This window comes from Lactuca serriola, chromosome 8 (genome assembly GCF_051521515.1).
Source record: "Lactuca serriola cultivar US96UC23 chromosome 8, Lser_US96UC23_V15, whole genome shotgun sequence".
In the NCBI taxonomy this organism is placed as follows: Eukaryota; Viridiplantae; Streptophyta; class Magnoliopsida; order Asterales; family Asteraceae; genus Lactuca; species Lactuca serriola.
The window spans coordinates 117,286,046-117,309,178 of NC_136415.1; the positions used below are offsets into that span (position 1 = coordinate 117,286,046).

The 23,133-nt window shown below is 35.4% G+C and overlaps 1 protein-coding gene across 2 annotated transcripts; it reads left to right on the forward strand.

Moving 5' to 3' along the window:
- Window positions 1–5,930: 5,930 nt before the first annotated feature.
- Window positions 5,931–21,864, forward strand: LOC145068512 (putative L-ascorbate peroxidase 3, peroxisomal). 2 transcript variants are annotated; one of them, XM_079015484.1, is made up of 11 exons: window positions 5,931–6,122; window positions 6,245–6,409; window positions 6,483–6,607; window positions 6,726–6,775; window positions 6,867–6,932; window positions 17,557–17,605; window positions 18,370–18,455; window positions 18,706–18,785; window positions 19,262–19,445; window positions 19,822–20,021; window positions 21,273–21,864. In XM_079015484.1, exons 2-11 carry the CDS (start codon window positions 6,279–6,281, stop codon window positions 21,274–21,276), a joined length of 975 nt encoding a protein of 324 aa, XP_078871610.1. In that variant the 5' UTR covers window positions 5,931–6,122; window positions 6,245–6,278; the 3' UTR covers window positions 21,277–21,864. The 2 variants fall into 2 exon arrangements, with proteins under 2 accessions (XP_078871610.1, XP_078871611.1); XM_079015485.1 differs by lacking the exon at window positions 21,273–21,864 and having other exon boundaries at window positions 19,822–20,025.
- Window positions 21,865–23,133: the final 1,269 nt, after the last annotated feature.

A 23,133-nucleotide genomic window follows, 5' to 3' on the forward strand; every position in this document is an offset into this window, starting at 1 on the left:
TATTTTCCAACCACTATGTACAGACAGGGGCCAGACATAAAACACCGGAGGGCAGGACCATTTTGGCATATAGCACTTCTGAAATCCAACAACCCTATGCGGCCCTTTAAACCAGATTCCCCGTACCGCGAGTAGTTAAAAAATATATATTATAACGACACTTATATAAGTTATAATAATAGCTCAAATATTTATTATAAGTTCATAATAACAATACTAATTTTAAATATTAGCTATATTAAAATAGGGTAAGCATAACTTACTTACAAGGGGGTTTTAGCTAGGAGTCGGGCTCTGCAGGGGCAGAACTTCGTCGCTGAATCTTTCTAAGAAAGATTCGTGCAGCGCTTCAGCGCTCACCTTACTATACTAAACTACAGAAAGAGAAGTCGAATCACGAGGTACCAAAATGCTCGGGGGATAAGGAGAGAAAGACTCTTAAATCAAGAGAATGGTGCAAGAAATATGAGAGCCCAATGCTCTTATTTATACTAATTGAATTTTCAAAAACTACCCTCCATAATTACTTAATGACCTTTTAGTTATATAAACAACTAAACACCCCTCTAATATACAATTTTAAATGGATTTAATGATATTTGTACTAAACTAATTTCGAAAGAACTCAACATTAGTCTTATAATGACCGCATCGTCGATACCTTTCTAATGATATATACATATGTATATATATGTGTACGTATACATGATTTATACTTTATTTTAATACGTAAATATGCTATTATAATTTATAACTCGTTCATACGAACTCCGTTTTTGACGTTCTTTATATCCATGCGTAGGTGGAGACGTACTCTACAACTTTCGTTTAGACTCCGTCGGCTAATTTTGATTTTATTTCTAAAGTTATATTTTTAACAGGCCGGGGCAGGATTGGTCCGTTAAAATCTCATAACTTCTTCATACGAACTCCGTTTTCGTCTATCTTTTTACCGTTGAGTTCCTATTAATGAGATCTTCAACTCTCATGTAGGTCGCGTAAGCCAAAAACCGCTCGAACTAAAATTCGAATTTCAGGCTGTACACTGCTAACTCGAAACTTCGAAAAATCATAACTTCTTCATACGAATTCAGATTTGGGCGTTCTTTTTATCGATGTTCTTAGTTTAACATACTCTACGATTTTTGTTTATAACGCTAAGGCTAAATCTCGCTCCATCGTAAATTCACTATTTACGCTTCCCGGTATCGTGCCGGTTCTGTCGCGAAACTTCAACGGGTCATAACTTCTTCGTTATAACTCGGATTTCAGCGTTCTTTATATCCATAAAATCCTTGTTTCGACCACTACAACTTTATGTAGAGATATCAGGCTTATTTCACACTTTAATTTTGATGCTTATTTTTATCTTTTATTAATTATACATTTATAATTAAATAATAAGCAAATAAATACACATAATTCACATAATACTCAAATATTTCATCTTTATTTCTTTAAAAAGAGTTACAATATTTGACCTAGACTATTACATCGTCTAAAAATGCTTAGCCCCGAAACCCGGGCGTTACAGACGTGATGGTGAGATTTGTGTGCGTTACACATAGTTGTGCTGAGCCGTAGTGTTCAAGGGTGATGCAAGGACAAGGTCCTTGGTTCCAGGGAAGGCTAAGGTTCGGATTATGTACGTGGAGGTATTCCAATCTAGGGTATTCCATCATGAGGATGACCGGACCCTATGATTGATTGGACCTGGTGCATTTGGTATTCCAACCCGAGGTTTGATTAGGCCAAACATACATGAGGATGCGAGGGTATACCATCCTGGGGATGACTATACCCGTTATAGGAGTGCCTGGTATTCCAGCCCGAGGCTGATTGGACCAGGAACGAGTGTTGTGTGATATGGTTGGTTGATGGATTATGGGAGTTGAAGGGTGCGGTACCCTGTCAGCGTGCATGGGATAGATTCAGAGGGGGAACAGGATTAGTTCCAGGTTGCAAGTTATCAGGGTTATCGCCAATTTTGGGCGAAAGGGGATGGATTAGTGTCTTAGCAGAGCTCAGTGGGTGATCGTGGTATCTAGTGTTCACAGGGTGCGGATGTGTGTCCATGATATGAAGGGTTAGTATCATCGGTAGATACTAGGTTGTTATATGTTGTCCTTGAGTAGAAAAGCTGATGGTCGGAAAGGAGGATTGGCAAGGATGCCACATGAGAAGGAGTTATTTTCTAGAGGGGTTCGTTGGTAAGGTTCGGAAGGACCAGAGTTAATTGGGAAATCGGAGTCTGCAGTGTTAAGGGTTTGTTCTGAAAAGTATGTTGCAGTAGGCTTCGAGGACGAAGCCTAATTTAAGTGGGGGAGAGTTGTAACATCCCGAAATTTCAGAAGTATAGTGGAAGGGCTAAAATGTAAATTAAGTAAGGGACTCGACGAGTAGGCCTCCTTACTCGCCGAGTCGAAGCGAGATTGGTCGCGGAGTAAGTGGCCAACTCGCCGAGTCGGTAGCTGGACTCGACGAGTTGGTGCTAAAGAGAGAAAACCCTAATCCCAGGGGTTGTGCCTATATAAAGAATGTTATGTTCCTTTTTCAGCCTCCTTACCACCCTTGAGAACCTGTAAACCCTAGAAATCGAGTGGAACACCATTGATAGAGAAATTGAAGCTTTGGAAGGGAAATCTTGAAAAGGGAACTTGGAGATCAAGAGGATTGCAGCAAGGGATTGGTATAGATCCGAGATATACTTTAGTGGGAGCTTTAATTTGAGGTAATAATCTATTGCTTGGGCTCTTGTGCTTCTAGATGTATTGTTATTTGAGATTTGGAACACTTTTGGGATGAATGAGATCTATTTCGAGTTTGGAGCTAGATCTGAGGTTGCTACCTCAGATCTAGCTCCAAACTCGAAATAGATCTCATTCATCCCAAAAACGAAATAGGCATGTAATGATCCAGAGAGTCACAAAGTTTATGTCAATAAGTGGTTGGTGAAGTCCCTTTGTCACAAAGCCTAGCCCTAAAGTGTTCTAAGCCTATAACTCTTCGGAATCACATAAAGTTTGCCACTTTATGTGAGGGTTAGGTTGTAGAAGAGTGGATCTATGGATTGGATCCCTTGCATGGCTCGAAAAGCCACTGTATTGATTGAGAACTGAAGAGGCTCGGCGAGTCACATGGGTTTACTCAGCGAGTTGTATGAATATGAGCATGGACTCGACGAGTTTGAAGAAAAACTCGGCGAGTCTGTTGAAGATGGCCTTGAACTCGGCGAGTCTGTTCTTGGACTCGGCGAGTTTGGTCGTAGAACCCCAACCTCTTCTGGTTAAGCCTTGAATTAGTGAGTCGAGAGGTGACCCTGTGAGTTGAGCAGGATGGACTCGGAGATCTTTGGACTCGACGATTCTCGGGGTGACTCGGCGAGTTAGGTTGTGTTCTAAGAGTTTCGGAGTATAAGTACTTGACGAGTCATCGGGTTGACTCGGCGAGTAGAGCCAGTCAGGAAGTTGGCTTTGGCCTAGACTTTGATTTTGACCTTCAAGGGTGTTATGGTGAATTTGTTATTTATGTTAATGGTTCACTGATGGTATTAGGTGTTGGAGTTTGGAGCAGTGCTTCGGGAGAGTGCCTTCGCGGTTCGGTTCTTCGTTTCAGGTGAGTTATCCTCACTGTACTCAAGGGTCTAAGGCACCAAGGCCGGCCCTTTTATTGTTTTATAGAGCTTGTTATGTACGTGATTATATGCTTGCTAGTACCCTGGTAGATAGGGAAGTAATATGATGTTATGCTCTGTTAGCTTAGTATCCTGGAGGATAAGATAGTTGAGTAATGGCAAGTTCTGTTGGATCAACACCCTGGTATTTGGGTAGTGTTTATGTTTATAGACCTATAGTTGGTCTTGCCTTATGCACGCTGGTAGGAGATTACTTGTGATTTATGCATGTAGAGCAGTAGCAGAGGGTATTCCATCTCGGTAGGATGATAGGGCCCTAGTATGTGGATTCTGTAGAGTGGTATGAGGTTGCCTGTTATGTGTTCATGATTGCTAGTGTAGGGGCATTCCAACCCGATGGTTATGGGCCAGGAGTATTCCATCCCGGTAGGATGATTGGACTCGTATTATGTTAGCATTCCAACCCGATGGTTGAGAGGCCTGAGGTATTCTATTCTGCGGGATGAATGGGCCCATAGTAATAGTAGTAGTTTGTATGTATAGGAAGTGTAGCATTCCAACCCGATGGTTGTGGTCCAGGAGTATTCCATCCCGGTAGGATGATTGGACTCATAGTATATTGGCATTCTAACCCGATGGTTGAGGGGCCTGGGGTATTCCATCTGGCAGGATGATTGGACCCATAGTAGTTATTGATGTAGGTATAGGTGTATCGGCATTCCAACCCGATGGTTGTAGGCCAAGAGTATTCCATCCGGGTAGGATGATTGGACTCACAGTATGATGGCATTCCTACCCGATGGTTGATGGGCCTGGGGTATTCCAACCGGAAGGTTGATTGGACCCATAATATGTTGTTCTTTGTTGTATGAGTATGCTTATGTGTGTATGGGTACTTTGGGGGAACTCACTAAGCTTTCGGGCTTATAGTGTTGGTTTATTGTTTCAGGTACTTCAGGAGATCGTGGCAAGGCGAAGGTGTGATCATACCGCTCCTCATGTTTTATGTTTTTATGATATGGTTCTGAGAATACTCTGATGTTTAAACTATTTTGAAAACGAGTTATTAACTTAATGGTTTTTGGATGAAACAAAATGTTTTAAATTGGTTGAAATTTTTAGACGTTACAAACCCCTTCGTTTCTCTGCACCCACCCTTGAATGTTCTATACTTCCAAACCTTTGATCAATTAATCTCTAGGTTAGGTTCTCATATGGGTTTAATCAAGATTACATGTTATGCATTTGGAAATCTTTAAGCTAATGATTTGATTCTAAATTATTTCCCGACTTTAAGTAGAGGGAGAATGAGAGTCAAAGAGTGACTAAGAAGCAAAGAGAGAGAGAGAGAGAGAGTAGGTGTGCAAACAAGCAAAGCTACTCGCGAGCTACTCGGGATCGGATCGTTAAAAGCTCGACTTAAAATCGATATTAAACGAGTCTGAGTCGAGCTCGAGCTTAATATTAAGCTTGTTTATTAAACGAGCTCGAGCTCGAGCCTATGTCAATAAGCTCGATTAGGCTCGCGAGCCTAAACGAGCCTTTATATACTATAATTTATTATTATTTATATATATATATATTAAAATAAAAACATATTAGGGGAATTATGGATTTAGGATATTAGTAAACGAGCTTCTTAACGAGATCGATCCGAGCTTAAGCTTATTTAGGCACGTCAGTTAAAAAACGAGTCGAGCACGAGTCGATCTTATATAATTCTTTACGGGCTCGAGCCAAACTCAGTACAAGAAAGCTTGAATCGAGCCGAGCTCGAACTCGAGCCTCATATAACTTAAACGAGCCCGAGCCGAGGCTGGCTAGGATCGGGCTCTGCTCGGCATGTTTGCACCCCTAAGAGAGAGAGAGAGAGAGAGAGAGAGAGAGAGAGAGAGAGAGAGAGAGAGAGAGAGAGAGGGGATGGAGGGTACGGTGGGGTGACCTATATTTTTTTTTTAAATATTCATATAATACAAAAATTTAAAAGATAAATTAAATGGAAAAACAATCATATTAAAATTTTCAGGATCAAAACCATAAAAGTTACAAATTTTGAACGCAGTTTTTACAAATGGGCAAATTTTGTAATTCCATAAAATAAAAAACAATAATAAAGTGGGTTAAGTAGGGAATTAAGGAAATAAACCGTATAGGGCTCTTTTGGGCGGGAAGAAAGCCATGCAACGGTACAGGGATGTCGCGTTAATCCGTTAAAGTCGGCCGTAGGTGTGTGCGCTTTTATAAAAAAAATAAAAAACCATGGGAATTTCTGTTGCGCTATTTTTTTTATCACCAAAACTCCAAGGATTTCATCAAAGAGTAGTCAAAGCGACAAATCAATGGAATAGGGGCATCATGGTCCTTCGACGTTCTCGCCCTAGAAATTCAGAATCCTAATTCAATGATCGAGAAAGGAACCATTTTGCAGATTTTGATCCAGAATGCTTTGATTGGTTACACAGATTGAATTGAGGCATTGAAATTAGAGGTATGGTTCCTTAAATTAATGATTTTATGAATTAAGTTAGGTTTTGTACTCAGCCCGTGTATATGGAGAAATTCAGATATCTTGAGGCTAGTTACCGAAATTAACAACAGACATAAACAAAGACACACGAGTCGTTCGTTCTTCGTTCTCTCCAAAATGAACCACCATTCAATAATGGAAATGCCTGTTGTTGATGCCGTGTACGGTGCAGAAATTCGAAAAGCTCGTCGAGACTTACATCATCTGATCTCTAGCAAAAGTTGTGCCCCGATCATGCTCCGTTTAGCGTAAGATCCTTCTTGTTTATCTATAACATGCATATTGTGATGATCAAATTGAAAATGATATGATTGTACGTAGATTTCATGATGCTGCAACTTATTGCAAGGAGACGCAGACGGGAGGTCCAAATGGCTCCATTAGGAAGCCGGAAGAGTTTGAACAAAGCGTTAACAAAGGACTGAAAACTGCCATTGACTTTTGCGGTAAAGTGCTTGTGTTGTTCTGTATTGTCGCAACATTCTTATTTCCATACTTAACTTTCCTTCACAAAAGTAATATAATAAGTTTATTCATGACGATTTGTGGTACATTACATTGCAGAACAAATAAAGTTAAAGCATCCAATGATTTCATATGCTGACATTTATCAGGTTATTTCAATCATATTTAGCACAGAGACTAATGGTTTTTGGTTCTTTTAAATTAATATTATGTACTTATGGATAAGCGGTCTATTGGCAGCTTGCGGGTGTCGTTGCTGTTGAGGTCGCCGGTGGTCCTACCATTGAATTTATTCCTGGTAGAAAGGTACTTTGATTTTCCATGTAATTGATATTAGCTTTTGTTCACATGTCTTATCTTCGGAATAAAATTTTACACCTTGGAATATATATATATATATATATATATATATATATATATATATATATATATATATATATATATATATATATATATATATATGTTGGAACAAACCCTGCAACCTCCAACTAAATATGAAAGAAAACAAAAGTTGTTTCCTGTTGTTGCTGTACACGAACAGAAAAGAAGAAGGAAAACAGATACGTAGGACTACATCTTTCTAACCTCTTACACTTTATTCAGTATCATAACATACAATATATATACACGTACCTAGCTGCCTACTCCACTTTTAAGGGAAACAAACTCTACCTAGTCAAAGCAATAAAATAGGAGCCAACTAAACCTATCTAAACTATTCAAAAAAACATGGCCAACATGGCCTTTACTTATTCATACTCTAAGCAAAAGACTAAACTACCCCTAATAAAATTGTATGTTTTGAATCAGTCACCTCCTTTGACTAAAAGTCAGAATTATACCCAACAATATATATATATATATATATATATATACACACACATTACAGTCTCATCTAAACTTAGGTACTAAACTTCTAAAATATATCATCCTCCATAACATTGCTAAATATGTCGTTTTAACTTGCTAAATATACCCGGTTTGGTTTCACTTGGTAAATATATCATCCACCATAACATTTCTTTATTTCATTATCGTTTTACCATCTCTGTTTTCTTTCCTCCATTATCGTTTATTAATTCACCCAAGTGAACATTACTAAACCCTAAACATTGAACCTAAACCCTAAACACTAAACCCTAAACTCTAACCCTAAACCCTAAACCCTAAACCTTAAACCTAAATCCTAAACCCTAAACCCTAAACCCTAAACCCTAAACCCTGAACCCTAAACCCTAAACCCTATTGTGTCGATCTTGAAATTACATCTTGAAGTATTAATCGTGATTCCATTAACCGTAATCTTTATATAGTTAAACAATTTATTTTGATGAGGTTTAGTACTTAAGCTTAGGTGGGGCTGTAATGTATATCCCCTTTTTCCCTATATATATATATATATATATATATATATATATATATATATATATATATATATATATATAGAGAGAGAGAGAGAGAGAGAGAGAGACTCTGATAGGAACTGATTAATTTAAATAGCTGAATGCTTACTACTTAGATTAACAGGGCCAAATTCGAGATGGCAAATCTCCTTGATTACAAGAACACAAATAACTTATTATCTGACTCACAACTGAAAAACATCAACTACATGTTTGTTACAAAAAGATAACTGCTCCTAACTTATTGGATCATAATTGTTCCTTCTCTTTTAACTGTTACATGGTTGGCCTAAAGGATCCAACTGATTTCCAAAAAGGGCATTAAACTGCTCTTGCTCCTGTCTCTTAACTCGTGACTTCTTTCTTGTATACACTTGTAGGTTCTTGTCATTACTTCTTCATCGGTAAAATGACTTATCCTCAAGTCAAAAATAAGGAAATTGCTCAACAAACAGATCGTAAGATTCCCAAGAAGCTTCTTCCATAGGACGGTTATTCCAAGAAACCAGTAATTTGAGTACAGGTTGGCCTGCTTCATGCACCCATCGAACTCAAACTCCCAATCCTTTGTGATAGGCAAAGGAGTAATAGAGGTTGGAGAAAAAGACCCTAGAACTAGTTTGAGCATAAAAACATGAAACACAGGATGTATTTTCGCATCCGGAGGTAATTCGAGCTTATAAGCCACTGGCCCAATGACACGTTTATTCGGATAAGGACCAAAGAATCGAAGAGATAACTTTTCAAAACAACGTTTAGCTAAGTTGTGTTGTCAGTAAGGTTGAATCTTTAATAATGCATAATCCCAAACCTGAAAATTAACTTCGCGTCGTTTGGTATTGGCTTGATTACGCATCCTATCTTGAGCTTTCGTAAGGTTGAGACGTAACAGTTGCAACATATGATCGCGATTAACTAATTGTTGTTCCAATTCTGCATTTTTGGTTTCGCCCATTACATAAGGCAGAAGGAGAGGAGGATCTCGACCATACATGTGACAACCCGAAATTTCTATCTGTACAAACCATTCACTTCAATCAAAGTCAAACTTGTTTCTGCTAACTTTTAGCACTGTTTAGAGTCTATTTGAGTGTTTTAAACATAGTACATTCAAGAATCAAGCATCGGGAAGTATCTTCTAGGGTTCAATGTGCAAAAAACAAAACCCTAAACCTAAGATGTGTGTTTACGGTCAAACTTTATGAGTTTGGGCCGTAAACTCTCTTTTGGCCGTGAACTCATGCATAAAGCATGAGTTTGCATCCTTTTCTTCATTATTTCCATTTTCAAGTTCAAGAACCTCCATTTCTCTCTCAAGTATCATCAAGTTCTTCATCTTGATCTTCCAAAAATGTAAGATTTCTTTCCTTTGATTTGTTGTTATATCACCTTATCTAGTAAAGATCATGTCACACCCCAAAACCGAGAATGGCGAAAACGTTTTTTGGGCGGAGGACGTCATGTAATGTATCACAACAATGAAAAGTAGTAAACAAGCAACAACATCATCCATTGCATTAATAGTATAATTGTAATTACAAGTGTGTTCTTTCAAAGTATAAAACAACATAATGAATAATCGAAATAAAAGACGAGTCTTGATCTCTCCGTCTTCATAAAACCTGGTCGTCGTACTTGTCTATTTGTGACCTGAGAATACAAGTTATTTTGAAAGTGAGTATCAGCAATAAAGCTGGTGAATTCATAAGTAATTTAGTGTCATTGATTTGTAAAACTTGTAATGAAAGACTTGTAATTGTTTTGAAGAAAAGTTTGTATAAGTATGAAAATGTTTGTAAGTAATTGTAAACGTTTGAAAACCCTAGAAAATCCCACATTTCCTACTAGTATAAAATGTAGTCTTCTACCAAGACTCGACTGTTTTGAAGGTTTAAACCTCTACATAAGTGAAGGTTTTTCCCTTGTACAACTATTATTATTCATCTAATCTACCTCGTCGATTATGTGAATGTGTCACAAAATAAAGGTAATAAGGAAAATAATATAATCATTTAAGTATTATCCTTTGGTCCTAGGATAATCATGGCAGAGTAACTTGCCGGATAGTGTTGACCGTAGACATGCGTCGATGTACATCTTCCCTACTGTAGCTAACAGCCCTGGGGGTAGAATAGTAAGTCCTATAATATATGTAACAGTATCTACTCATATAACATGTAATAGTATCTCATTATATAGTATGTAATCGTATCTCTTTACTAGTATCTATGTAATAGTATCTCTTCATATAGTATGTAATGTATTCGTATAGACTCATGAACGAACTGACTCTTGTGTGATTCCTTGTACTTGAGTTAGTAAGTAGTATCTCCTAACTATGACTATTATAGTTACTAGTAATGTATGTGTGTAACCGTAAGTGTGCCTTTGCTACCCAAAGGTATTGGACTGACTGATAGAACCTTTATGTCTATATATGTATACATGATATATAACTAATATTTAGATGACATCCAGACGAATAACTGATACCCTAAGACCACATCCAAACGAGGAAAAGGAGATAAAACGAACTAGCCATTCTAAGTCCTTTAAACATTACTTATATAACTATACATATATAAGCATGCATTTGACAATATAAAAGTATAAAAGAAGTTTGGTAAAATCTTGGAAAAGTTTAATAACTAAGAAATAATGACTTGATGTCAGTTTATAAAACGATTTGAAAGTAGTTTGCCGGATAAAACAGTTTTAAGTATAGTAAAAACCTTTGTTTGAAACACAATAGTAACAGAGTTTGAAATGAAACATACAGTAAGTGAGACAGTTTGATAAGGAGTTTTAACATGTAAAAACGTTTGAGAAAGTTATTTGAAGTAATATGTTTGGTAAAACAGCTAAAAGTTTAGTAAATCCATTTGCATGCTAGTTATTAATCACATGTGATTGATATAATAACTATCATGATTCAACTTGTATTTCCCCCATAAAAGCATTTACAAACATTTAAGAACATTTAAAAGGTTAATTAAGGGGTATGAACTCACCTGCAGTGAGTGGATCGTATGGAAGTGTCGGACAAGTGCTTGGTGTTAAGTGAAGACTTAGACACCTACAATGATCCTAATAACATATAAAGACATATGTATGTATAATTAGTGATTATAACACCAATTAGAAAAGTATAAACATCCTAATGCGTGGAAAACACATTGGTCAAGTGCTAGGAGGCCATTGGGTTGCAATAAGGGATTGCAAGGCATCGTGTTTGAGTTTATGGTCCATGGACCATACTTGTTGGAGTTTACGGCCCAGGGGAGTTTACTCCTGGCCGTAAACACTCAGATGGGTCTCCAAATGAGGCTTAAAGCTATTATGTCTTAAGTGGTTAGGTGCTCCAAGGCTTAAAGAAGAGGCTAGGTGGGTTTAAGGTCCAAGAATGACCTTATATTGAGTTTATGGCCTGGGGACCACTTCCCCATGAGTTTACGGCCGTAAACTCATGGTATGAAGTACCATTTCGTGTCTTGAAGTCCCTAGTTCAATGGTGTAAGGTTCTATACTAAGTTCCAAGGCTTGGTAAGGTGTTAGGGTGAATTTTACCCCACTTAAAGGGGTTTACGGCCCAAGAACATGTCTTGGCCGTAAACTCCTTGGATCACATGATTCTTTGTGATTTCTAAGCCCTAAACATGTGAAACCTAGTGTACAACGAGTTAGAACAAGAGTACTTACGATATAGGAGCTTGAATGGTCGTTTTTCGCCAAAAACACTAGTTTGTGTTCTTGGTGAAACTTGAAGATCTACAAAATGGAATGATTTCACGGATGAAATCATGTAAGATCACTAGTTCATGTAAGATATCAACTAGTTAGGACAAGAAACTTACGAGTTTTGAAGATCGGGGTCGAAGATCGGGGGATACTTGAGAGGATTTCAGCCAAGGGAAAGAAGGAAATGAACTAATGGCTTAACATTCATCATATAGGAGGAGTTTACGGCCCTTATGGAGTTTACGGCTGTAAACTCCATTTAGGTGGTCGTGAACTCCTTGACAAGTTTTTTAAGGTTTGTTCTTTGAGCAATAACTTCAGCAGATAAACCCCGACATTTATCCCTTAAGTGTACAAGGCTCAGAACGCTCAAATAAAATCCTAATTGTGCTAAAAGATGACAGAATTAAGTTTGACTTTCAATGAAGCACTTGACTGTACAGGATAGAAAATTTCGGGTTGTCACAGATCATTGATTTCATCCATTAAATCATTCCATTTTGATAGATCTTCAAGTGTTCTTCATTTCACCCAGAACACACACTAGTGTTCTTGAACCTCAAACACCCAATCAAGCTTCTACATTGTAAGTACTCTTGTCTTAGTTTGCTATATACTTGAATCAACTAGTTTACACCTAGAAATCATCAAGAAATCATAAGTGAAAGGTGTTTACGGCCAAGGCATCTCCCAAGGCCGTAAACCCTAGTTTTTGGGTGCAAAGTTGGTACATCACCTTCCTAAGCCTTGGAACTAAGTCTAGAACACTTCCTAGTGAACCATAGGACCTTAAACACAAAATAGTATTAGTTACCATGAGTTTACGGCCGTAAACTCATTGGGCCATAAGCTCATGGGCCGTAAACTCATGTGGTTTTACCATATGGTCCATAAACTCCAATGTGAGGCCCTACTACCCTTACATGCAACCCTAAGTGGTTTAACACTTCAATGCAAGTGTTTCCTAGTCCCTAAGGTTGTTCTATTACAAGATTAGTTGTTCTAAACACTAGTTGTAATCATATATGTGTCATTATATGTTAAATAGGATCCGTGTGTGCTAAAGTCTTCACTTGACACTTAGCATCCTTTATCGATCTTTCATTCGCGTCACTCATTACATGTGAGTTCATACCCATTAATCTATCTTTTAAATGATTTTAAATGCTTTTATGGGAGGAATACAAGTAGAAAACATGTAGTTATATAATCAATCACATGTAATTTGTAACTGTGTTTCAAATAAAGGACTTCATATCCTTCAAAATGTGTTATCAAACAACTGTTTTCAAATCGTTTTACAAACCGACATCAAGTCATCAATATTTCTTCAAACTGTTTTATCTTTCAGTTGTATCATTAAACTTCTTTAAACTTATATAAACTGTCAAAAGCATGCCTAGATATGTATAGTTATATAAATGGGGTTTAAAGGACGTAGAACTGCTAACTCGCTTTACTTCCTTTTCCTTGTTTGGATGTGGACTTAGGGTATCGGTTAGTTGTCCGAGTGTCATCTAAACCTTAGTTATATATTATGTATACATATGTAGACATAAAAGTTCTATTCAATCAGTTCAGTACCTTTGGGTAGCAAATGTATACATTCATTCATTCAAATACTATAAATTACTAGTAAACTATAATAGGTATAGTTTAGGAGAATACTATCATATACAATTCCTATAACAGAGAATACTAGACAGAGAACACTATAACAGAGAATACTATAGCAGAGAATACTAGACAGAGAACACTATAACAGAGAATACTATAACAGAGAATACTATACAGAGCATACTGTACAAAGAATACTATACAGAGAATACTATTCCTATAACAAGTATACTATAACAAGATTCTAGATAACATAATGTGAGATACTACTTCATAACACAACGACCATTTCGTTGTGCCACGTTTTGTAACCAGAATCTCCTGGAGGGAGAGCGTGAGTTTGCGTATAGATCTATACTGGATTGACTATCCTACACCTTTGTTGTTCGCTATAGTGGGATTTGCAAGTCCACGGGTGCCAAATGTCATTTCTTCCAACGTCTTTCATCATCGAGTTATAGTCGGTTTAGCATGGTAACAATCATAACAATCATATAACATTTTGCCTTATTAAACCATTTGTTAAAGTAGTTATGACTACAGTGATTAATACGTAAAATACTGCAGTACACACATACATTTTCCCATTATATTCCAATTGTGATCTTCACACATAAAGGGTAATATAAAACTATATTTTGGTAATGATAGTCGCAGTTGGGAAAACATTCACTTTTACAGAGAAACAAACATTCAAAACAGTCGGGTCTTGGTAAAAGACTACTTTTTATACTAGTAGAAAATATAGGATTTTATAGGAGTTTTCAAACATATACAAACATTTACATTGAACATTTACAAACATTTTCATCGAACTTATACAAACATTGACACTAAATACTTATGAACTCACCAGCTTAAATGCTGATCTACGCTTTCAAAATAACTTGTATTCTCAGGTCACCAGTAGACAGGTACGATGACCAGGTTTTGAGAAGACAAAGCACACTCAAGACTCGTCTTTTATTTTGATTCATGTTTTGGTGTCTCATTACAATGAAAGAACACATTTATATGAAATTATACTATTAATGCAATGGATGATGTCGTTGCTTGTTTACTACTTTGCATTGTTATGATATTGTAAATGACGTCCTCCGCCCCCGAACGTTTCCGCCGTTCCGGTTTTGGGGTGTGACAATACACAATGGAAAAAGGAGTTGTGCCTGTGGAAGTATGGTGCCCAATATTATAAGCGTATTCAGACCATGCTATATATGAACTCCATTTAGTTGGTTGTTCATGGACGAAACAACACAAGTAGGCCTCGAGACACCGATTGAGAACTTCTGTTTGACTATCCGTTTGAGGATGGTAACTGGTACTTAATTGCAATTTGATTTGACTTAAATGAAAGAGTTCTTGCCAAAAAGTGCTCAAGAAAATCACATCACAGTCCAAGGTAATGGAACGTGGGAAACCGTGTAAACGAACAATTTCCTTACAAAAAAGGGCAGCGACACTTTTTGCTGTAAAGGGGTGAGACAAACTCAGAAAATGGGCGTATTTGCTTAAGCGATCAACTACCACCAAAATAGTATCAAAGTTGTTGGATGGGGGCAACCCCACAACAACATCCATTGAAACGTCCTCCCAAATTTGAACCGGAATTGGTAAGGGTTGGAGGAGACCAGCCGGGGAAAGTGTTTGGTATTTTTGTTGCTGGCATACGAGGCAATTTTGCACGAATACCCTGACTTCTTGTTTGATTTTTGCCAAAAGAACTGGAGGGATAATCATTTAAGGGTTTTTAAAAAACCGCCATGTCCTCCAACTGGTGAATTATGACACTCTTGAATTAAGGGTTTCTAAAAAACCGCCATGTCCTCCAACTGGTGAATTATGACACTCTTGAATTAAACTAAGTTTAAGATCAGGTATATCTGGAAGACTTTTGGGTTCTTCAAAGACCTGATCATATCGGCTGGTCACCGATGGAAGCACCTTGGGAATTTCTGGTGGATTAACCGGTTCAACAGCCAAGTATTAAAAACTAGAAGACTTTTGTGAACCTGTAGTAATTCCCTGCAACTAATAAGTTTTACCATCTACCTTAAAAATCATAAACATCTGTTTCCAATTTGCTTGGACTGTATTTAATATCTCCAACCATTGAATACTCAAAACCAAATCTGCTCCACCAATCGAAAAAGGATAGAAGTCCTGGACAACTTTAATATCATTGATTTGTATTGGAAGGTTTTTACACATGTGACCACATCTGATGAAATCACCATTTCCAATCTGAACACCAAACGGTGCCACTGATTGAGTATTAAGTCGCAATTCCTTAACTAGTACATCTGAGATGAAATTATGTGTTGATCCCTCGTCAATTAAAATAATTACTTCTGTAGATTGGAGCATACCTTGAACCTTCATAGTTCTGGGATTGGGTTTTCCAAGAATGGCATGTAAACTAATTTCTGCCACATCATTCATATCTTCAACCATCTCTTCAGTTTCATTAGGAGACTAGTCTTCAAGCTTTTCTTCCACTTCCAGCACCTTGAGAGTTCCTATTTTAAATCGAGATTGCTTATCTACATCAGAAATTCGCAAGGGTGGTTTGGTATTATTTTTGGCAAAGTTTTTTGTTGGAGTCGTATCTTTGTACTCATTTTGAGATGCTTTTGATGGTGCTGTCCAAGTAGATCCTCTCCCAAATCGGGTATGGCTGAGTTTAGATTCAAATTCTAAAACGATACTTACCGCTTTGTATATTGTTTGTGGTTTCTGTATTCGTACATCCGCCTTCAATTCTTCTTTGAGGCCGTTAAGGAACACTCCTAAAAGACAATTTTTCGGTTAATTGGACACCCATGAAGATCGTTTGGCAAATTCTTGTATGTATTATTGTACTGTTCCTGTTTGTTTAACATTACACAAGAATTCATCCGGATTCTAGAATTTAGTGGGTCCAAAATTTCTTTGCAAGGCTCAAACAAAACCCTCCCAAAAATCTGCTGATTGATCGGTAGATATCCAAGAATAAAAATCCAATGCATCACCCTCCAAATGTATCGATGTGACATCCACTTTTTCTTCATCTGGAATGTCATAATAGCAGAAATATTTCTCTGCTTTAAGAATCCAACCCTGTGGATTTTCTTCACTAAAGGTAGGAAAAACAATATTTTTTATGGGGCCGGTGCCTTTGATTATGCCAAGATGAGTCTCCCTCATCATGTCTTCCATTAACCTATCTTTCTTTATTGTGCAATTGAGATTTGAGGGCTGCTACCTCCCTCAGCAACAAATCTATAGATTCCAACTTCTTGGCGATTGCGGCTAGTTGCACTGCTACAGGTTCTGGTGGTTGGTTTCCCTCTTCTGAATTGCTCCGGGTATGCACCATGTCTTCAAGAAGTTTCCCGGAAATGGAACCAAATGATAGGAACTGATTAAATTAAATAGTTGAATGCTTACTACTTAGATTAATAGGGTTAAATTCGAGATGGTAAATCTCCTTGTTTACAAGAACACAAATAACTTATTATCTGACTCACAACTGAAAAACATCAACTACAGGTTTAATACAGAAAAGATAATTGCTCCTAACTTATTGGATCAGAACTGTTACTTCTCTTTTAACTGTTACGTGGATGACCTAAAGGATCCAACTGATTTCCAAAAAGGGCCTTAAACTGCTCTTGCTCTTGTCTCTTAACTCGCGACTTCTTTCTTACATACATTTGTAGGTTCTTATCACACACACATCATTTTTGTCACTTGTTATTCTTTCATGCATTATGTCACATGCTATTTAGTGGTAAATTTATATTAAATTATATTCATCTCATTTTGTGGGTTTTTTTTTCCATTTATTGAATTCCAAATAATATTTAAATGTAATAAATGTACTAATAAATGCATATCTAATTCATTAATACAACTTTCTTTATAATTACTAAATTTCTAAATTGAACACAATTATTTTAATTGTTTATTTATTTAAATTTGTTTAAATTTAAAAATATATATATGCAATTCAATTTTAATAGTTATATATTTTTCTCTTTCCTTATAAATTCAAACTTTCTAAATTTTTAGATCTTCATATATATATATATATATATATATATATATATATATATATATATATATATATAAAATAAAAATATCACAGAGGATTATTCTTATCGCTTTTACATATTTTGTATTTCATTTAGGATTCGGAGGAATGGACGGCAGAAGGCAGACTCCCGGATGCTGAAAAAGGTTTTGAATCATACACTCATTCTTCATCTCATATAAAGATCTAGGTTGTTTTTCACTAAAGTTAATTCACTGATGTGTGTCATACTACTAGAGAGATAAATATAATAAGCTTCTAAATCGTATCAATATTGTTGTTTAGGAAGTATATAATTTTCCGATTAGCAGAAAAAAGCTTCATTTCCATTGTTTTCTTTATTGTAGCATCCTACTTTCATATATTCCTATAATAGCATTGTACATTGATAAATCTCTCCAACTATAGCAGTATCAAGAAAATACAAATTCATACTGTTATAATAGGTTAAAATTCCAAATGTACAATGTCTTAGTAAGAAAAAACATGAAAGTGCATTACTGGGTTGATTTTTTAAAGTCCAATGTCTTAATAAGAAAATACAATGGTAATAGAAAGAAGTGAAAGTACGATATCATAATACACAAATAAAATGAAAGTATATGGTCATATCTTGTATCTAAGCCTTACATAAAGTGTTATTCTTCATCACTTAGGCTATGTTTGGCAGACTAGCTAAAACCCTAGCTGCTAGCTGACAAAAAATGACGTTTGTAAAAAAAACTCCCGAAAAGATACTCTAAGTAGCTTTTCAAAAAGCTAGCTCATCAACCACGTTTTGACTTGCCAAACATGACAATTAAAAAAAATCAAAAAATAAGCTAGCTTATCAACTATTTGTGGCGCGCCGAATTCAGCCTTAACTGTATACTAATGTTTAACATTAGTTTTATTCTTAAACTTATGGCAGGCGCATCAGATCTGAGGGCCAAGTTTAATCGCATGGGCTTATGCAGCGACAGGGACATTGTAGTTCTTTGGGGAGGCCATATTCTTGTAATTTTTCATCTTACTTGTTTGGACTTTGGAGATGGTCTACATACAAGAAATAACAATCCTAATTTTTTTATAATGACATTGTACTAGTAAATTTTTTCAAACCATTTTCGTATTAGGGCATTGTACTTTGAAAAATAATCCATATTATTTGTTAAGTTATAACGCCCTAAAAAACAATTACATCTTTTATGCATTTATATGAAACACTTTCGCATTAATCATTTGGTTTGTTTTTTGCCGTCATCAGGATAGAGCCCAAGAAGATAGATCAGACTTTGATGGACCTTGGATTGGAAAGCCTCTCAAATTTGATAACTCATACTTTAAGTAAGGCTTGTTGATTGTTTTAAGGGACATTACAAATTATAATTTTGTATAGGCTAATCGAAAGAAATGGCAAATTACTTTCATTTATTTATGTACTTATAGCATCCAAATTTTTTTTCTTTCTAGTACAACATTGTACTGCTATGCATCAGGACAAAGTCTACTGAATTATAGTATTGTACTTTATTTTTTTTTTTTCTTATTTGGACATTATAATTAGAAAAATCTTTTCAATTATATTAGTGAAAATTGCTTTGTATTTAGTTTACTTTCCTATAATTGGGAAGATTTTTCAAAATACAATGTTGTAATAGAAAGAAATGAAAGTAGGATTTTATCATAAATCGAAATACATTCACATATTTTCTTAATACTCGATAGCACCAAGTTTTTGGAAAGCGTGCATGTATATGTCATAAATATTTATACTTTTATCAATATCTTTGTTTAATATAACAAAAGACTTTTGAAACTAGGGAGCTGCTGAAAGCGCATAAGGATGAGTTCATGAAGCTGGATCCATGGGCGTTGAGAGGGTTCCAAGGAAAAAGTTTGGTGAACTTGCTGAACGAAGAGCCGGAGGGGTTGTTACTGCTTCCTTCAGATCGATTATTGATGACTAATGCTTGGTTTCGCTTATATGTTATTACATATGCCAAGGTATAGAATTCTAATTGCAAGAATTGGCAACACACTTTCATTTATTTGGTTTATTATGGCATCATACTTTCATTTCTTTATATTACAACATTGTGCTTTCAACATTTTCTTACTAAGCCATTGTAAGGTATATTGAAAAACAGGCTACTTTACCCTTGCTACCATGTATGGACAATGTACTTTGTTTTATGTCTTAATAATATAGCAATGTACATTATATATACCTATAATAGCAAAATACTTGCATTTTGCTACCACATGGGCATCATAGTAATGTAGTTTATTTTCTAGGTATTATATATTTGGTTTTATTTCGTATTTTATCATCTCAATACAAATTTAAAAATTTATGTTTATGTTGAATCATTTCTTGTAGAATCCAAATTCATTCCTGGAGCAGTATGCAATATCACATAAGAAACTCTCCGAGTTAGGATTCATAAAAAGGCCACCTTTTCCTCTTTACTACGTCTACATGAATAAGAAGAATAATAAGAGTAACATGTTGCCACAAACCATTGCGGGTTTGGCCATTGCTGCTTCGGTCATGATAATCTGGTATCGCATAAGGCGTAGGTAAGAAAAATCAATTAGCATCTGAAAAAAGTCGAAAGATTAATTTGGTGTTTGCTTTTGAAGATGTAAAATGTTTTCGGTCTTTTTCCATGTTTGTGGAATAAAATGTGGACCAAAAATAATTTTCCATGTCTTTTCTCTTCATAAAAAATGTTTGTTTTTTAAAGTCTTCATAAAAAAAAAAGAGTGGTGGTGTTGGTGGTGGCAGCGATGGTGGTGGTGGTGGTGGTGGCGCCGAGTGCAACGGTGATGGTGGCAGCGGCAGCGACATCGATGGTGGTAGCGGCGTTGGCAGAGGTGGTAGCAGCAGTGATGACAAGATTGGTGTGTGAAAAAAATATCACATAAGTTTGGAACTTAGAAAACGTCTTTCAAAAACAAAAACTATTTTTTTTTCTTGTGGGAATAGATGTGAATTATTTTTTAAATAGTCTTTTCCTCGAATGTTTTTCCACCGTAGAAATTAGAGGTTAAAAAGTTTATTTTTCCAAAAAAAAACACCATCTATGACATTTTTGATAGACCGGTTATACAAAAAGTTATGTTTTTTGTCCACCAAAAATTGATGGAAAAAGGTGACCCATTGACTAGCTCCCCATCCGATCTTTCGTTTGTGCAAAAGACGTTAATGGCCCCTTTATCTGCATCATCCGAAATGTCCCATTGTAACAAACCTACCCTTAAGCTCATTTCAGGTTTGTGATTTATACTTTTTTAAACTAACATTTTATTATGTAGCACTTTAAGTTGGTACTTTCGTATATCATGGTTAAAATTGTGTTGATTCTAAATATAATAATAAATCAAAAATTATTTCCAAACGAGTACATTCTCTATGAGGACTTCCCATTAAAACATAAATCATATGTTCTTTGGTTTTCTTTTGTATATCCTTCCTTTCGGTAAGTCATATTCCCGACCTGCAACTTTTGATGTAATACAATGTTCAATGGCAGCTATATATATATATATATATATATATATATATATATATATATATATATATATATATATATATATATATATATATATATATATATATATATATATATACCATTGCTGGAAATATTTACACTTGATCCATTACATTCATGTAAAAAATGTTTTTTTGTTCCTCTTTCTAATAACCAATGGTCTTAAACATGTTAATGAGTTAAAATGTAAACATGTAAAGACATTTTGTTAATCTGTGAATATGTGCAGGATGTATAATCTGATTTGTAATTTTAACTTCTGTATTTTTGGCAACAGGTAACTCAGGAGTCATGAAGTCACAAGTCACAACAGTTAAAATTAGGCAAAATGCAAACATATATTTCTCTTTTTTGGCTACATTTTCTTTTGGTGTTTTTAGCTAGCAACTTTGTGGTCTGTTCCTGTGTGGATATTAAATCCAGACGCAACAGTGCACTTTTTGGCTGCATTTTCTTTGTGATTTTAATTCGAGCAATGTACTATTGCTTTACATTTACTTTGGCTTATGAACTCGGTCTGCCTCCGCACTCAACTAAATCCCCATAAAGGTTTTGAAACACTTTGTCTGACGCATTAGCTTCATGAAGATAAGCAACAACGTGTTTTGATTGGGATTGGATATCCTCCAACACTTTAACTTTGTTGTCTCTGTGACCAATATCAAGATTAGCGAAGAGATTTTCAATCTTCAGATCAGTGATGATATTTGATGCATTGTCAAGTCGATTTTTTGAAAAGAATGAAATCTCAGCCTGGAAAATTCTTGTTTGTGTAGCTACGGTTGTATTTAACCTTCTTTGTTGAAGATGATCTTGGATCCATTTTAGAAGATGTAATAACAAGAACTTTAAATAAAAGTAACAATGGTTTAGGGATAAATTTTGATTGAGATATTTTATCTATTTATAGATAAAATATATGAAACGACTTTATATGCATATAAATTACAAAATACATATATATATATATATATATATATATATATATATATATATATATATATATATATATATATATATATATATATATATATATATATATATATTGAGAGAGAGAGAGAGAGAGAGAAATGATCAAATGAGAACACCTAAAAGGTTGAGAACGGGAGAACAAATCTAGTATATTAAAATTTCTAAATCTAAGGCTATTATTAATCATTAATTTTAAAATAAAATTAAATGCTTTTAATTTGTTTTTGAATTAAAAAAAGTAGAAAAGGGTATTCAAGTAATTTTAGGATGTCATCCATTTCGAATATATCGGATAAGTGATACAATTCAAGAAACTGTTCCTATGTTTTAGTAATCACAGTCTTTGGGAGGATTTGATCGTATCTACATCTGTAATGCAAAATAATCTCAAAAATAAACATTTATACGATAGTCGATTGTTACTGTTCTTCCGTAAACACTTTGTGTGCATTCTGGAGTATGTGAAAGGTTGAAGGTGAAGGAATGTCGTCGATTATGAACCTCAGTGGAAAAAAGTAAGCTTTCTAATCTATTATGATAAACACTTTGTGTGCATTCTGGAGTATGTGAAAGGTTGAAGGTGAAGGAATGTCGTCGATTATGAACCTCAGTGGAAAAAGTAAGCTTTCTAATCTATTATGAATAAGGTATAACTGGAAAAGGAGTATAATCATCGATTTCATTTTACTGATTCTTTACATTTTAATTGATTCTGAAAACCCTAGAAGTAGGGATTTTGATTTTTTTTTGTTATATTGTCTTGTATGAAGTGCAGTGATGCAAAATCGTAAATGAATGTTGTTTAAAATATTAAATTTCGAAAAAAACGATCTTGTCTCTGAATGTGTAATCGAAATTGATAATCGTAGTTGTTTTTCAATTTTTCAATCGTTTAATATCAAATTTACTTATGAATATTCGTTTATGATTATATTTGAAAGTTGGTCTTGTCGATGAATGTGTATTCGTAGTTGACTTCTTTCAATTTAAGCACGATTGTGAAAACCCTAAAATTAGGGTTCTTTAAATTTTCTTTTAGACTCTGTTGTTGAAGTTCAAATGAAGTAGTTGATGATTACCAGAACAGGAATAATTAATTTTACTAATCAAGATTGAATGGTGTTTAAGTGCAAAAGAATGACATTGATAGCATATGTTATGTGTTT